The sequence below is a fragment of the Morus notabilis genome, unplaced genomic scaffold (genome assembly GCF_000414095.1).
Source record: "Morus notabilis unplaced genomic scaffold, ASM41409v2 Scaffold275, whole genome shotgun sequence".
Classification (NCBI taxonomy): Eukaryota; Viridiplantae; Streptophyta; class Magnoliopsida; order Rosales; family Moraceae; genus Morus; species Morus notabilis.
In genome coordinates this window covers 35794-54223 of record NW_010359601.1, presented here as the reverse complement: position 1 = coordinate 54223, position 18430 = coordinate 35794, and the positions used below count along the sequence as shown (strand labels likewise).

Below are 18430 nucleotides of genomic sequence, written 5' to 3'. Positions count from 1 at the left end.
ATATAATATATATATATATATATAGCTTACTTTTGTTTTGGTGATGGATCACGTAGATGGAACAGCTTGTAGATATTTTTTATATTCAAAACTTACTAAATATCAACAATAGCCTATAAATGATTAAATTATACTAGACTACTAATATCTAAAGATATAATATATATATATATATATAGCTTACTTTTGTTTTGGTGATGGATCACGTAGATGGAACAGCTTGTAGATATTTTTTATATTCAAAACTTACTAAATATCAACAATAGCCTATAAATGATTAAATTATACTAGACTACTAATATCTATTTATTAGCAAGTGTGAAAATGAATCGTTGTTTTCCCGAAATATAGGATATTATAAAATACCAAAGGCATTGTAATATATGTACACATAAGCAATAAAAATTGGCAAAGATGTACTAGCTCATTTCGTCGTAATTTTAGTGGTCAAAGTTTGCAGTTGGCACCCACATATTCAATCTCCTGCGTCTTTGAACAGAAAAGTCTAGGATTTGCTTTTAGACTCCCATGATCTTGATCTTGAAGAATTAAACCTCAATCACCTAATTAAAATTTACATATTTTCCAACATTATAAATCATGTCACTTCTTTTCTCATAGAAAAGTCAACCCTTGACATTTTAATGGGATGTTTGTTTTAGGGTTCGTCTTTAGTTCGGAATTATAGTTCTTGATTTTTTACAGTGTTTTTCTCTCACGAAAAATTTAAATTTTAAAACTAAAATCGTAAATCATAGTTTTGAATCCATGAACCAAACATCTCATAAATTTCTTTACTTTCTTGCAATTATATTCTCCAAACATTTGTCATCCTATAGACATATATAGTATGACCTCTATAATGAACAATTGATTATTAATTATTTGCAGGAAGTATGGACACTCTGCCGAATATTCAAACGAATCCCATCTTACAAAAAGTACAATATCCCCAAAGATAATAATAATCAAAATTGCAAAGAGAGTACCACACCCGGAAAATCATCATCATCATCAAAAATATCATGTCCAGTTGACGATTCAAGCTCCAAAACATGCAGCTTCGAAACTGACTACAACGACCCTCATCAGGTAAGGTTGGAACTAGATCACTCTGATGATCATCAAAATCAGAATGTGCAATTTTTACAACGCAAGGACAAAAGATCATCAAAACCTACAGTTTGTTCGGATCATCAACAACCTGATCTTGATCGAACGAATCGCGGAAGCTGGTTTCATAAAGGGCACCTCTGTAATAACAATATCAATTTTCCTCTAGCTGCTCATCAGCAATATCTTCATCATCATCAAGGTTCAATATTCCCGGGTTCTTATCCGAGCTTTAATATGAACCCTAATGCAGCGGATCATGATTTCTTTACAAATGGCAGCTGGGATGAGCTCAGATCAGTGGTACAGCTAGCCGTTGATCGTCACCCATCCCAACTTTATGATGTTACAGATAAGTCATAACATTATGTATACGATATGATCTGGCCATACATATACAGGAAATAATTTTGTATGGCACTTAAAAGGAAACTTGCTAGCTTTCCTCTTATTCTGTTTTTTTTTTTTTTTTAAATAATTTCTACGTGATTTTGCAGATATATATACATACTCATATATATACACATATATGCCTTTGTTTAATTAGTACGCCGCGATGATTTGTAGTCTATGTTGCACTATATTAATCAATATATATAAGAATCAAAGCAATACACTACAGTTTATTGCTGCGCAGCAAATAAAGACTTATAAGATGAAATTTGTGTCTTGTTCAATATTTTCATACGAACATATCTATATATTTTAGTTAGGTTGTTTTTATCTATAACTATTCAAATAAACGTTGTTCAAGCCCATATAATTAATAGGGTGAACTTAATTACAATATATTATAATGTACAGTACTTGAGTTTTTTTTTGACGTTTAAGGTTTTGCATGAGTCTGTGCTCAGAATATTGTTCATATACAGTTTTATGATATTTTGAATTTGAAATTTGATACACACAAAAGTCATATCGCTGTTGGATAGTGTTGACTCGCTAAATTTTGACAAAACAGGGAAAATGATTAATGTTTGAGACACCAACTCGAATCTCAACTCTTGTGTATCAACAGACGTGCATGAGTTGTCATATTTACATTAGTAGGTGTTTAAAACATTATAACGTCAATTAATAATAAAGATTGCATCTATCAATAAACAGAGGACAACTCACATATCACATCAGTTGATATATAAGAGTTGAGATTTAAGTTGGTGTCCCTGACATAATTCCAGGTAAATATTTTGGAAAATATAAGTTATTAATGTCCTCCATAATATATATTACTAAAAAGCAATATCAATTTATTTGGCCTTGGCCTTACGAATATCTAATTTGAAGTTTGGTAGCATGCTCTCGTGGACTTTTTTGAATTGATTACACCACAAGCGTAAGAGCATATCTAACCAAAATTAAGAATACAAGGGATGCAAGTTATCCAAAATAATTAATATTTTCTTCTTATACCAGAAGTCAAATTAACAAAAGTTTGACATTGAGAATATTGGACGTTCAATTCAATTTGTTTTTGAAGTCTTGGGAATCCGTTATTTCTCTCAGAATGATCATAATTGACAAAATAATTAGTAGCTGAGGAAAATGTATTTGCACTCCAAGAGAATAAAACGAAAAATTGTGGACCATAAAACTTTACGGATTTGTAGAAGCTAGATATTGACAAAAGATTATCAAATTGAAAGTGAAATTCATAAGTTTTTGTGGCTGAAATAGGGCGAAAATAATTTATGCATTTAGTCTTTAGCTTGGACTCTTGGATCATACATCAGCCAGTTTGTTAATATTAAGATTTGGAAGAATTGTTGTTAGCCGTGGTGAAGGGAAAAACATCTCAGACATAAAGCAATTGAGTGTACAATAAATGTAAGTTTCAAAGTATTATTAGTTCCAAAAGCAATACATAATTTTTGGTAACACGGTAAGGTTACCATTGTAAGTGGTTAAAATGATCAAAATGACATGATAAGAAAATAAGAAAATTTAGATATATTAAATATTGATTTTTATCATAAAAATACTTATTTTAATCCTAGTTTTGAGGGAAAATTATTTTGAACATGCATTAACAAATTTGTAAAGTTATTCATCACTTTCTCAATAAGGTTTAGAGTACTAATGATAGGTATTTTTATTTTTTTCATTCACAATTTATATTTACATCAAAACAATGGCAAAAATGACCACGATTTCTGACCAAAGGAGGGCAAGGACAATGGGCGGCGGTGATTTGAAGGAGTTTAGGGCCCGTTCGGTTCGCTAATTTGAGTTTTTAATTCGAGTTGAGATGTGATGTTGTGTGAGAGCTTTTTACTGTAGTAAAAAAGTTAGATGTGACTATTTCTGAGAGCTTTTTACTGTAGCAAAACTTGAATTCTAAACTCGAATCAGCGAAAAGAACGGAGCCAGAAAGTCAAGGAGAGTAGAAAGTACTTGTTCGAAGAATGATGTGATATGTTTTATGGTTAACAAAACTCAAATGGTCATTTTCAAACTTCTTTATGGAAATTTACAATATTATAAAAGTTTCATTAGTGGTACTTAGATCATCTTTAAAAAAGCTCTTTAAATTTTAGTTAAATTCTAATTAAAATGGTTAGAAAGCTATTTTAGTTAGCAACTTTTTAGTGAGTCACTCCAATCATATATCTATTTTAACTAAGTATATATTATTTTAATATTTATTGTGTTTAAAAATATGAATAACTTTATTGAATTTTAAAAGAACCTTTGCATTTATTATGGTTTGAAACAATAAAATAATACAAAAAAATTAAATAGTAATCACTTCTTGCTAGCTATATTTAGCTAATGCAAAATGGATTCTCCGAAATAGCTAACCATTTAGCTAATTCTTGGAGTGGAAAAAAACTAAATTTTAGCTAAATCATTAGTCATTTTAGCTAAAAATATGAAATAACTAACGTGATTGGAGTTGCTCTCACGGAAGAAATCGTGGTCAAGCTAAAAGGAGAAACAACCTTTTAACTGCTTCTCAATTTTCATTGTCATTGATATTTCTCGACTTTCTTTTTTGACATCAACTTTGTTTTCTTTTACTTTAACTAATTCTCTTTTTTTTAAAAAAAAAAAAAAAAAAAAAAAAAAAAAAAAGAAAGAAAAATCGAGATAAAATAGACAATTTTAATTGTCATTGATTTTTCTCATCTTTCTCTTTCGACGTTAACTTTAATTTTTTTTTTTACTTTAACACATTCTCTTCAAAAAAGAAAAAATAAAAATAAAATATAAGTTTCGTCTCTCTATCACTCTCACTTACGTTTTATATATGCACTATCATGGAGCATTTCTTTTCCTCCATGCGATTCTAATGATGCGATCTTTACTCCTCCAAAAAAAAAAAAAAGGCATGAATATTGAACCACAAGTCCACAACTATCTCATTTGCATCATTGCCCCAAATCTTTACACTCAAAGTGCTCCCAGTAAAAAACTACTATATCTTCTATATCTTTCCAACGAATAGAATAAATTTGCCAATTATTCAGTTACCCACAAAACCAATTATTGATTTTCAACCAATTATTCATTTGTACAAAACTAAAAGTAAAGCAAATGGAAATTTGATTTTAAAAGAAAAAATCAAATCACCCACAAAACCACAATTATAATTTCTACAAATGAATTTTTGTTTGGTGGGCATGTGTTTGTGTCTATAGAATAGATTTAGAACAAAGTATGACATAGACTAAAAGCCCCTTCTCCAAATAAAAAATAAAAACACAACAACAACAACAAAACAAAAAGAAAAAACAAATGTGTTAGATTTTTTTTTTTTTTTTTTTCTGGAAATATGAATGTTGATACCTTTTTATGTATAGGTTTCTTCAATATATGTCGCAATTGTTCCTTGTAGAGTGAAAAAGACGATTGTCAACACAATCAAATTCCAAATTTCCACAAAAATCTTTGCCGTAGGCTCATTTATACAAATAGGTGTAACGCTTCTGGTTAAGGTCTCAAGATACAATCGGGATATGTTCAAATCCTACACAACGAAGAAGCCTCAAATCAACCTGTTAAATTTATGGAATTAAAGGAATAGCTACACCAAGAAGGTTCAAATTTATCCTATAACTGACATTTAAATAATTTGTGAATTCCTACGTTCTGTGACATCTTTTTTGCTTTATGAACCAAATTACAAGCTTAGTTTTATGGTTGATTAAAGGAGTTGTTCCCTTGCCCATGAGGGTCGTTGGCTGGTTCACTAACAACAGAAATATCCAAGCTGCTTGCTTCTGCCTCTGGGGATATTTCTCTAACATCAGCTATCCTTGATTCTGTCGCTTGAATATCGCTCCATCCGCCTTCTCCAACCGGCTGAAGATTGACTTGATCGCTTGCCATGTGGACCACGTTCTCCCCTGATACCGAAATTGCTTTAGAGACACTGAGGCACGCTTTATCAACATTTTCTTCGGACAAATCCACATGTTTTGTCAGGGGAAGAGCGTGTTAGGTGAAGAGCGTTGCCTATATCTGAGTGAGACTCAATCTTCTCCTTGAAAACTTGCTTCGTTTCAATATGCTGTCTATAAAACAAGAAAAAATTCATAAATTCATAGTCCACAAGCACTCATCGCTAACTGCTAATTGAAAAGGAGAATTGACAAATAAAATGTTTTGTTTGAACTCTCGGAAGAGTAGTTTCATGTAACACATAAGAGGGGAGACAAATGACATAAATGCATTAACAAAAATATCCTAAACAAAACAATCTATAAAAAAATACAAATGGTAAATTATAGTACGATAATTATAAGAAGCCTAACCTTTGAAGCTGTGCTTGTAAATTATTGACATATGCCAGAAGTTCCTCCTTATCCTTTGATGCAGCACTCTCCTTCTGCATAGCCTCCTTTATTCTACCTGCAACACCTGCCTCTGTAACCCTCACCTTCTCCTCCGCTCTCACAACAGCCGCTTCCAAAATCACCACACGTTCTCTAGCTTTTGCAAGTTCAGAACGCCACAGATGGGCCTCCTGAAGTGCAGAGTCTCTTTGCTTGATTAATTCGTCTCTTTCTTTACTTAATGCCTCAACTTTTCCTTCAGACTCTCTTATCTAAACAAACACATAAAAAAAATAAACAAAAATAATAAAAGAGAAATCAATAGCATAAGCAGCACCTCAATTTTTTCCCTTTCTCGAGTGATTGTGTAGAAAAATGGAGGGAGGAAAAAAAAAAAAAAAACAAAACAAACCAGGCACCACTGCTAATGATACTACACCACGATGTATCAATTATCAAGAATATATTCTCATTTCTACCTTCGATCTTGAAAAGTCTAGCTGTTTCTCTGAGTCTTTTGCTATGCACTCAATTTCTGAACAAGCAATTCGCCTTTGTTCATCCATTATATGAGCTGCAGATGCTGCAGCCTCAGCAGCTTCGGCAGTCTCAGATAATTTGTCTGCTATCTCTTTTATTGTCAAATCCCTTGCACGAAGCTCCCGAGCCAAAGTTTGTAGTTCCTCATCCTTAACCCGGAGAGTCTCCTACAAGAAGTAGTTATGCAGTCAGAATGTCAATATGGGTTAATGAATTGAAATTAATTACACTTTTGTATCAACATTCAACATTGATATCGGTAAAAAACCATCTACAGGGCCAGCATTAGGCAGGACCTTTTATGACAGCCAGAAAGTCAATATGGGTTAATGAATTGAAATTAATTACACTTTTGTATCAACATTCAACATTGATATCGGCAACAAACCATCTACAGGGCCAGCATTAGGCAGGACCTTTTATGACATACTGTGGAAAACGCAATCTATTGATTTTGTAAATAGGATATATTAGGAAAGTTTGAAATTTATATTTTGTATCCTTAGGATTAAGGTAATCAGTTAGTTTCCTGATATCCCATGAATAATGGGATAAGGTGTAATCTAGGAGATTCTACTTTTGTGTATAAAACCCGAAGAGGGCCTGCTGTATAGAATTAATTAAGAGAATAAGAAATATTTTTTCTTCTCCTATTTTTCCACATGGTATCAGAGCCCTAGATTTCCTAGGTTACTTTATTTTTTCTTAGACCTTCATTGCCGTTTCTTTCTTGGCTTTCATTGTCAAGCCTCATCATAGGGCCTTTATTGCCCATATCCATCATCACTCTCTCCAGAAGCCTTCATTGCTGCTGTTTTTTTTTTTTTTTTTTGAAGTTCCATTGATTCGCTGCCGCAACTTTGAACTGTATGGAACTGTATTCTGTTTGACACAACCGGCCTTAATTGCCTGGAGACCGCTTGGTTTGATTGAGGATGTCAGAGGTGGCAGAGATAACCGCTACAACACGGTTGGAGGATGTAGAAACCGTTAGGCCTCAACAGGTTGGGGGAATTGCAGAACGTTTAGGCCGCATATAGGCTGGATGGAAAAAACTACCTTAAATGGTCCCAACTTGTTCGGACCGTGCTGAAAGGGAAAGGAAAACTGCAAGAGATGGGGAGTCTCAGCCAAGAGGAAATCAAACGAGTAAGATCCCTTATAGACAATCTCGACAAACCGTCAGGTACTTGTTCATTGGCGTATTCAGGTGAGTCTTCATTTTCCATTGGATTAAATGTCTCAGATATAACCCTTACCGGCTCCTGGGTCATTGACTCCGGTGCTACCGACCATATGACCCACTCACCAAACATGTTTGTCTCATATACCCCATGTTCAAGCAGTAGAAAAATAACTACCGCATATGGATCATTAACCACTGTAGCGGGCATAGGAGATGTTAAAATAAGCCCATCATTGACATTAAAAACTGTTCTCCATGTTCCTCGATTGACCACAAACCTTGTTTCTGTCCAAAAGCTTACCAAAGATTCACATTGCAGAGTGTTTTTTCACCATAGTTATTGTTTATTTCAGGACGAGGGTTCGGAGAGGATGATTGGACGTGCTAGAGAATAGGATAGACTCTACCTTCTTGAAACACCTAATCAATCAAGCATTACCAAGGGCACAACATCTCACTCTTTTGTCTCAGAAGTTCTCTCATCAAATAAAGAAAAAATTTGGCTTCACCATCGCCGACTTGGCCATCCATCGTTTAGGATTATCAAAGTTCTGTTTCCTTCCTTATTTAGAGGTCTAGATATTGAACATTTCATTGTGAAGTGTCTGAACTGGCTAAACACAAATGTGTACCTTTTCCAATCAGTAATACAAGAAGCTCTATTCCTTTTTATCTCATTCATACTGATATTTGAGGCCCTTCGACAATTCTTAATGTGACAGGGGCAAAATGGTTTGTCTCATTTATTGATGATTGTACTCGAGTCACTTGGATATTTTTGCTTAAACAGAAATCCGATGTCAGTAATGTTCTTCCAAATTTCTGCTCTATGGTAAAGACCCAATTTGGGGTCAATATCAAGAGATTCATATCCAACAATGCTAGGGACTATTTCAATCAAGTCCTCACTCCATATTTCCAAAAAGAAGGAATCATCATGTGTCAATACTCCAAATCAAAATGGAGTGGCAGAAAGGAAAAATGGTCATCTTCTCGATTCCACCCGATCCTTTATGTTCCAAAAAAATGTGCCTAAATCCCTTTGGGGGGAAGAAGTTCTTACATCTGCACATCTTATAAATCATTTGCCTTCTAGGATTTTGGGTTTCAAAAGTCCAATGGACGTGCTTTCCTCATTCTATCCAAATCTTAATCTGGTTCCTAGGATATTCGGGTGTGTGGCATTTGTCCATATCCATACTCTAAGCAGGGGGAAATTAGATCCAGGGGCAGTCAAATGTGTTTTTGTGGGCTATTCTTCTACTCAGAAATGATACAAATGTTATCATCCTCCCTCAAAAAGGTTCTATGCCTCGGTTGATGTTACTTTCCATGAAGACAAATCCTATTTCAATGATCCTCATCTTCAGGGGGAGAATTCACTAGTGGAAGATAAGGACAGGGGGGATTTTCTATCTCTTGATCTCCATCCATCAAAACCCGAGTTTCCCCAACCTCACTCTCCTGAACCCGAGCCTCACTCCACTGAACCCGAACCTCACTCCACTGAACCCGAGCCTGAACCCGAGCCTGACAACCTAAATTCTGCCATTGAGAATGTAAGATTTGGCAAAGGCAAAGTGTATTCAAGAAGGAAGAAGGCTATCCCGGAATCTGTGCAAGTTCAAGACTCCAACCCGAGCTCTGGAAATGAGGTAACAATTTCTAATCCTTTTTTTGAAACCTACATGAATAATGATAATCAGGATCTTCCCATTACCATTAGAAAAGGAGTTAGAGAATGTATAAGCCGACCTCTATACCCACTTGCACAATTTCTTTCTTTTGAAAAATTCTCACCATCCCATCAAGCCTTTCTTGTCAGCCTAAATACTATTGCGATCCCTACCAATTTGTCTGAGGCTTTAACTGATGAAAAATGGAGACAGGCCATGAATATGGAGATGAAAGCATTGGAGAAGAACAAAACTTGGGAACTTGGGAACTTGTGAAATTGCCTAAAGGAAGAAACCAATGGGATGTAAATGGGCTTACACTGTGAAATATATGGCAGATGGTTCAATAGAAAGATACAAGACGAGGTTGGTTGCTAAGGGGTATACCCAGACCTATGGGATTGATTACCAAGAGACATTCGCTCCGGTGGCTGAAATGAATACAATAAGAGTTTTGTTATCATTAGCAGCCAATTATAATTGGGAGCTACAACAGTTTGATGTCAAGAATGCGTTTTTGCACGGAGAACTAGAGGAGGAAATCTACATGGAGGTTCCACCAGGTTATGGTCATAACTTAGCTACATACACAGTATGTAGATTGAAGAAGGCCTTGTATGGATTTAAGCAATCGCCGCGAGCATGGTTTGGAAGATTTGCAAAGGTAATGACAGCTATGGGATATCGGCAAAGTTGGGGAGACCATACATTGTTTGTCAAACACTCAGCTTTAGGGGGAGTTACAGTCCTCTTAGTATATGCAGCGTCTCAATCGATGTTTAGCTAAAGAATTTGATATTAAGATGCTAGGAAGGCTGAAGTATTTTCTGGGAATCGAGGTAGCTCATTCCAGGCAAGGTATTTTCATCTCACAGCAAAAATATGTTACAGATCTTCTCAAAGAAACCGGGAAGACCGCGTGCAAGCCGGCAAGCACTCCAATAGATCCAAATTTGAAGCTCGGAGAAGCGGAAGAAGATGTCGCAGTGGATAGAGAGATCTATCAACGCTTGGTGGGGAAACTTATCTATCTATCTATCTCATACTATGCCAGATATAGCATACGCGGTAAGTATGAGTAGTCAATTCATGCATAATCCGAAGGAGGCACATCTACATGTAGCATACCAAGTATTGCATTATCTCAAAGGGACACCAGGCAGAGGTATTTTGTTCAAAAGGAAAGGAGGAGTAGTGCTTGAAGCGTATACAGATGCAGACTATGTTGGGTCAGTGGTAGACAGAACGTCAACTTCCGGTTATTGCACTTTTATTGGTGGAAACCTTGTGACGTGGAGGAGCAAGAAACAGAATGTTGTAGCTCGTTCTAGTGCAGGGGCCGAATTCTGAGCGATGGCTCAGGGTGTGTGTGAATTGCTATGGTTGAAGATTATTTTAGAAGATTTGAAGATTAAGTGGGATGGCTCAATGAGACTCTGTGACAACAAATCTGCAATCAGCATAGCTCACAACCCAGTACAGCACGATAGAACAAAGCACATCGAAATCGACATCTACACAGGGTCAACTTGCTGATGTACTCACGAAAGGACTTAATAGTTCAGCCTTTCAGAATCTTGTGTCCAAGCTGGGAATGGTGAACACCTATTCACCAGCTTGAGGGGGTGTGTGGAAAACGCAATCTATTGATTTTGTAAATAGTATATTGTTAGGATCCTAATTGAGTCCCACATTGCTAAAGTATGGGCTTAGCATGTGGGTTTATAACCACTTGGGCACCCTCTCCCTACAAGCTAGCTTTTGAGGATGAGTTCTACCCAAGGGTTATAACAATTGGTATCAGAGCATGCTCCTCCTCAGGCCCACGTTGCAGAAGGGGCGACCTGAGGAGGGGCGACCTAGAAAGGCCAGAGTGGGCCATCCAGAGTGGGCCACCGTGGACGTCGGTGTCAGAAGCGTGGTGGTATGTTAGAATCCTGATTGAGTCCCACATTGCTAAAGTATGGGCTTAGCATGTGGGTTTATAACAGCTTGGGCACCCTCTCCCTACAAGCTAGCTTTTGAGGATGAGTTCTACCCAAAGGTTATAACATATATATTAGGAAAGTTTGAAATTTATATTTTGTATCCCTAGGATTAAGGTAATCAGCTAGTTTCCAGATATCCCATGAATAATGGGATAAGGTGTAATCTAGAAGATTCTACTTTTGTGTATAAAACCCTAAGAGGGCCGGCTGTATAGAATTAATTAAGAGAATAAGAAATATTTTGTCTTCTCCTATTTTTCCACACATACGAACAGTTCTTAGCTGGTTATGAGATGGGTGCAACGCTGAACTTTTCAAGAAGAGATAATTTTATCGCAAAGCTTTTTTGTTTTTTGGTCAACTACTTCTAGAACTAAATATTTTTGGCAACAGGTTCTCTTGGAATCTTTTGATGAAAAAGGAACCGAGGAATCATCAGTGAATCAGCCCCCCGCTAATCCAGTCGCTTCCCCGGAGGAGGCAGCTAGTCCCCCGCACGTGGTCCCCTATCCGTATCAACCGGATGAAGAGCCTTAGTCCCTACCACTAAAATCAACAATAGATTATTGAAATTTAAAGGAGGTAGACACACCACCATCAAGTGGTATTTGCAAATTTGCAAAAATTCCCCAGCATAAATTACTAATAGATATTAGAAACTAGATAGAGGTAGTCACATGCTCGATGCGTAAAAACTTGGAATTTCACAAAACTAAAATTATAATGCGCAAAATTTTCTAATTTTTAAAGATTTTCGAGGGCATGCTTTAATATAATTTTGCACAATGTGACCTTTTTTGTAAACTTTCAAGTATCATGTGATGGACATGTGACTTTCTTAATTAAATTCTTAAAATTCCATGGTCAATTTTGTGGCCAAGGACCAAAACTGCCAAAAATCTGAGGTTGGGGACTAATTGAACCACAAAAAGAAAAAAAAAAAAAGAGTACAGACCTAACCAAAAGGTTCTTAATTGGGACTAACAACACCAAAAAGCCCTAAAAGTTTAAACAATTCTACTGCACATTTAAATTTGTTGTAATAAACTCAAAGAGGTTTTTATACAACGAGTGCATTTAAAAATCATTGGGCAACTCAGATTAAATCAAACTATGTGTTCCATAAAACTAAATGTGAATGCAGAGTTTACACCATTAAAGAGTAGAACGGCTAAAATAGAATCACGTTTCCATATTCTAATATTGTTAATCAACTTAAAAATAAAATTTACAAACAGAAAATTAATATCTTCAACAAACTATTTTATACATTTGAGCATTGAATGTCAAATTCTTTTCATCACAAATGACGGAAAGTTTTCTAGCTTACCTTCATGATTGAAAAATCATCCATTGGCCCATCAGCAGTCTTATTTGCCATCACCACGAGAGCAGTTCTCAGAGAAATCTGCATTGCTGCTTCAACTTCTTTTGAACATTCCAAAGCAGTTGAATTGGCAGCGGCAACTACTGTTGCAACAGTTCCTAATTTCGCAGAACCATTGCCACTCAAGGAATTTACAGCCTCTTTATGGGCTTTTAGAACCAACTGCGTAGCACTAACAACCCAAAAGGAAAAGGAAGAAAATAGAATTAACGAAACTACTGGAAAAGAAAAAATGTGCAACTAATATGGTTTTAAAAGGATGTAATGCACCTTTTGGTGGTTAAAGACAAGAGGCACAGAATGAAAACCAAGTTAGGAGATCATCCACAATGGTAAAAATAGTACTGCAAGTGTTTACCATAATCTTATGCGTAATAGTTAGCCTCAATAGCATTAAACTATGCTAAAGATGTTCTTTCCATCCCACATTTACCTGTGGCTATGGTCGATGGCAATTAATAGAGACTAGATGGTTGCACAATAACCCAAAAGGTCAGACTAAGACAAAGGACATGAAAGCCTCGTAATCAAGACTGAACAATAAGAAGGACAAAAGGTACAAAACCTAATTAACTGGCTTCTAAACACAATCCACGGGAGAGAACCAACTAGTAGAGTGTAGAGATACCATATGGATTCTTTTAAAATGAGAGAATATCTTTCAGCAGGAAAATTGATAAGAAGGTGATGAATCTAAAACTTAAAATGTGTCTCATGAAATAGAAAGATTGAAATTATAGAGCTCTTCTCTCTTCTCTGTTCCCCATCCACAAGTATGAAAGTGATCTCAAGTACATATGTTCTGTATTTTCTGATTTTAAAGCAGAGAATACTAACTTCAATAACATGTATACCAAATCCAAATTCTAAACATCTGAGAGTATTTCTAAAAGAATAATAAATAACAGATGCAGAAAAAAAATTTGATATAAGGAAAATGCAATCACACACTGGTTTCATAGAACTGCTTAGCTTGGATACCGATACTGCAGAATGCAGATTGCAGAGGAAGAGAACTCACTGCAAAGTTGATACCCAAGCTCTAGCTGCACCAGGTGTCTCTGCACACAGAAAGTAGTCTTTCTTTTGTGGGGTTCCTATGTCTGTATAATGTAGTTAAGAAAGCCTGCAAGTATAGTGTCTGATCCAGCTAAACAAATGTTCAGTATGAAACTAAACAAAAGAGAAAGCCTGCAAGTATAGTGTCTCATTTCATTCCACTTCCGAACAATTCATAGCAGATAAATAAGGATACAGAAACAGCAGCCATCATACTTTGGCAGCCCACTAAAAAAAACAAAAAACAAAAACAAAAGAGAAACAATGTCATTGTACTGGAGTTATAGCAATCACATAAACTATAGTTGATAGTGAAGAAAGGGCTCATCCAGAAAATAAGAATCTTACTGGAAGTTCACTGGAGATATGGTAATTGTGCTATTTGCATCAAATATAATGGTTCCCTTGACAGTTGGCTCATTTCTCCTAACCCTGATGCAGAAAAAGCATTAAGTAAAAGAAGAGCATAGCTTGAAGCAATAAAATCGATGCACAATTTACTTACTTATATTCCATTTTCCCAGTAGTTGGATCTAAAATCACCCACCGCTCATTCCATTTTCTAAGCTGTTAAAATGAATACATGATATATCAGCCAATTCCCAGGACAAAAAGCACTACATTTTCAACTTTGGAAATCTTCAACAAAGTCTAAGAAAAAAAAAGTTCCAAAATAAGAATGTAGCATTCAACTACCAATATCCATACACAGTTATGTTAGTCACAATCTACATAAGCAGTATTTATTGGGCTATAAGCATTTGATTTTATAAGTTCCTAAGTCGGTGCCTTAACTAAGTCGGTGCCTTAATTGACGAGATAAATTCTCAATAAGAGCATAACAGAACCAGATTTCACAAATCTCAATAATCGAGGGATATGATCAAAGCTGTTATAATCAAACATTAAGCTTAGTTGAAAAAATAACAAATTGATTAATCTGCTAGACTCAAAAACTCCGAACTGTCTCAGTAACAATTCAACAAACCCTGTGCTCAATTTCATCAATTATTAGAGGTAGAATCACGGACGATCAAAAATCAATTGCTTTAGAAAAGAGAGGGTTTTGGGATCGTACTGTTTCGGAGCGCTTGAGAAGTGGACCTTGCAGCAAATTCCGACCAGAACCTGAAGCCAATTGGCGCTTGATCCTCTCCAAGCTGTTCTCGGCATCCCCAGCCCTCTGCTACATCGGAATTGACCACTCCGCAGATCAAATATACAGAGAGAAAATGATCAACAAATATATAGATACACACACATATAGAGAGAGGACTGACCGGAGAAGCACCATTGGAGGCCATGGTAGATCAGAATTGAGAAGGATCAAAAGAGACCAAAGGCGAAGTATGATTTGAGAAATATCTTGGAAATGCAAATGGTTTTTTGGTTTCGTGATATTTTCACGAGCCTGTTAGGTTTGTATTCATGGACTTGCGGGTGAAAATATATATTTTTTTTTTTTAAGACTCACTGTTTTGACATTTTGCTTCCTAGATTTAGAATAATTTTTAATTTATATGTGTTTTTTTTTTGTGAAAAATTACTATAATAAATCATAAATTATGATATAAATTATGATACGATTTCTTACTCTAAACGAAACATAAATGAGCTCGTAATGGCCTTATTTTTCAAATAATTTGCCTCGGTGATCTCAACTATTTAGGAACCGTTCATTTTACCAATTTGAATTTAGAATTCGAGTTTTACTACAGTAAAAAGATCTCAGAAACAGTCACATCTAATCTTTTTTTGCTACACTATAAAGCTCTCACATAAAACCACATCTCAACTTGAATTAAAAACTCGAATTAGCGAACTAAACGGGCTCTTAGTAGGTGACATTTTAGGGCCCGTTTAGTTCGCTAATTTAAGTTTTTAATTCGAGTTGAGATATAATTTTATATGAGAGCCTTTTACTGTAGCAAAAAAGTTAGATTTGGTTGTTTCTGATAGCTTTTTACTGTAACAAAACTCGAATCGACGAAATAAACGAGCCTTAGTCTTTTTTTTAGAATTATTTACAAATATACACCGATTGCAATAATTATTTTCTGACTAATACCATTTTTTCATACTTTTATTTTTAACATTGCTGCATTAGCAATTAAGACAGCCACAGTTAAATTATCAAAATTATCCTCAGTAAAATTGAATGTTAGATTTCAATTTCTCTCTCTTCATTTGAACTCTCTCCTTTTTCCCTCCTTCTCTTTCTCTCTCTTCATTTGAACTCATATTTTCTCTCTTTCTTTCTCCTCCCTCCTCACTTGAACAAGTTACAAATATCTCCTGAATCTCTCCCTTTATTTCAATTTACAGTTTTTTCTCTAATTCTCCTTCTCTCATTATTTAGAGTATGTTTGGTAGGAAAGAAAAGTAGAAGGAAGGAAGAAAGTGGAGGGATTTTGGGAGAGAAAATGAAAATGTAGGTTGTTTGGTAAGAGAGAAAAGAGAAAGGAAGAGAAAATAGAGTAGAAAATAATACATGTGGGTCCCACCATTTTTTTTCTTTCCACAAGTGGGTAGAAAATGGGAACAACTCATTAAAGTGAGCAAAGTTACTAAACTACCCTTTTCTCCATCAACATCCAAGCAAAAAATTTAAGGGTATAAAAGTAATTTACGAGTAAGATTTTTTCTTTCCTCCCAATTTAACTTCCAATACCAAACAAGTGAAGGTAAACTCATTTTCTCTCTATCTTCTCATACCAAACAACATAAAAAAAAATCAATTTCCTTTCCATCATTTCTATTTTCCATCACTTTCATATTTCCTTTCTATCCTATTTTCTTTCCTTCCTACCAAATATAGCATTAAGCTGCCACATTTTTTTTCTCTCCCTTTCTTTCTTTCTCCGTTCTTTCTCTCACTCTCCTCATATGAACAAGTTTCATATATTTTCAACAGGCTTTGCATCTAATACGCGACACAACCTCGTTTAAAAGTGTTAATAAAGAGCACTTTGAATTTTTTTCCCACATATATGGTAAGAAATCTTTAAAAAAAAAAAATGCATGGGTTATGATTTTGAGGGAACTAATTAGTCAAATTTGTTTCCAATTTGAATAATAAGTTGAATATCAGTTAGATTTGCTCTGTGAGCATCTTTATGTTTGCAAGACAATAATTTTTATTTACCAGGTAGTGATTATGATAATGACCAACGGTAATTATTGTTGTGACTCATATAGTAATTATCATAATTACTAGTAGTCATAATGGCGATTACGAGCATCATATGCTAAATTTATTTTTTCATGAGTGGAATTTTAATACTAAATTCACTTTCAAATTAGTTCTCTTAGATACACAATCCAAACGTTCTTTTTTCAAGGTTTCTTAATTTAGATTTATGAGTTATGTATGTTTTGTAAGATGTCGGAAGGTTAGGAGAATACCCGTTGGATTCTTGATGGAATTTGAGATCCGTAATGTAGAGGTAGCACGTAGTCAAGAGGTGACTCTTGACTTATTAGCTTACCTTTAATTTTTTCAGTCTCGGCTGGCGGATCAGTTTGAGTAATTTGCTTCACACTTTGATATTTTGAACTTTTGGTAGGAGTATGTTTGATGTTTTTATGTTTTGTTTTTTTTTTTTTAATTTTGTTTTAAAAAAACTATGAAACACAAATATGATGCTATGGTGCTAAAAAACAGCTTAGTGAATAACTTAGGCAGTTTTTATTCAAAAAAATTGATTATGATCATTACAGATATTACCAAGTGGTCATTTTAAAAATTATCGTAGTGTACCAATTCAACTACTTTGTCTTGCTGGAAGTAGGATTTCTTTACCATTTATACATCAAATGAAAAACCACCAGTAGAATCTTGAAAGAAAAAAAAATGCTTTGTGAATAACTTAGGCAGTTTTATTCAGAAAATTGATTATGGTTATTACAGAAATTACTAAGTGGTCATTTAGAAACTACCGTAGTGTGCCAATTCAACTACTTTGTCCTGTTGGCAGTAGGATTTCTTTTCCATTTATACATCAAATGAAAAAACTACCAACAGAATCTAAAAAAGTTACTTAGTGAATAATTTAGGCATTTTTTATTCAAAAAATTAATTATGTTCATTACAAAAATTACCGTAGTGTATGAATTTAACTACTTTGTCCTGTTAGTAGTAAGATTTCTTTACTATTTATGCATTAAATGTAAAAACCACCAGTAGAATTTTTTTTTTTTTAAAAAGCTGCTTAGTGAATAACATAGTTTTTATTCTAAAAATTGATTATGGTCATTACAGAAATTACCGAGTGGTCATTTCAAAAAGCACTGTAGTGTACTAATTTAACTACTTTGTTTTGCTAATAGTAGGATTTCGTTACCACTTACATATCTAATGAAAAAACCACCAGTAGAATTTATATAAAAAAAAGCTGCTTAGTAAATAACTTAAGCAGTTTTTATTTAAAAAATTAATTATGGTCATTACAAAATTTTGAGTGGTCATTTTAAAAATTACCGTACCAATTTAACTACTTTATCATGGATTTACACAGTTCTCTAGTTAATAAAGAGCACGTTAACCTTTTTCTCAACAAAATTTGTACAAGAATGTTGTATGGCACAATATTACAAGAATGACCATGATGTTTACACATTTGAATTCATGGTCAACTTTCAATTTACTTGACAAATAAAAAACGCGCATGTGTCACCATAACCATGACAAAAGCACGCTATTG

At 34.7% G+C, this 18430-nt stretch overlaps 2 protein-coding genes across 2 annotated transcripts in view; one reads left to right on the top strand and one right to left on the bottom strand.

The window, feature by feature from the left end:
• Positions 1-1553, top strand: part of LOC21396473 (transcription factor JUNGBRUNNEN 1) — an 8849-nt gene extending 7296 nt beyond the window's left edge. Inside the window, exon 4 of the mRNA XM_010094870.2 lies at positions 892-1553. Coding sequence (XP_010093172.2) covers positions 892-1476 — 585 coding nt within the window. The 3' untranslated portion in view covers positions 1477-1553. The remainder of the gene's footprint in view (positions 1-891) is intronic.
• A 3697-nt stretch (positions 1554-5250) lies between these two features.
• Positions 5251-15129, bottom strand: LOC21396472 (switch-associated protein 70). Its single transcript, XM_024163469.1, has 11 exons — positions 15008-15129; positions 14806-14913; positions 14233-14294; positions 14076-14159; positions 13924-13955; positions 13690-13771; positions 12612-12840; positions 6371-6598; positions 5871-6163; positions 5509-5630; positions 5251-5462 (listed from the first exon to the last, which is right to left on the bottom strand). The coding sequence occupies exons 1-11, from the start codon at positions 15029-15031 to the stop codon at positions 5251-5253; spliced, it is 1476 nt and encodes a 491-aa protein (XP_024019237.1). The 5' UTR covers positions 15032-15129.
• Positions 15130-18430: the final 3301 nt, after the last annotated feature.

Coding starts and splice junctions, on each gene's coding strand:
- LOC21396472 (XM_024163469.1), bottom strand. CDS start 15,031: ATGGCCTCCAATGGTGCTTCTCCG. Junction 13,772..13,923: donor GTATGATGGCTGCTGTTTCT/GTATCCTTATTT, acceptor TACATTATACAG/ACATAGGAACCCCACAAAAG. Junction 6,599..12,611: donor ATGATTTTTCAATCATGAAG/GTAAGCTAGAAA, acceptor TACTTCTTGTAG/GAGACTCTCCGGGTTAAGGA.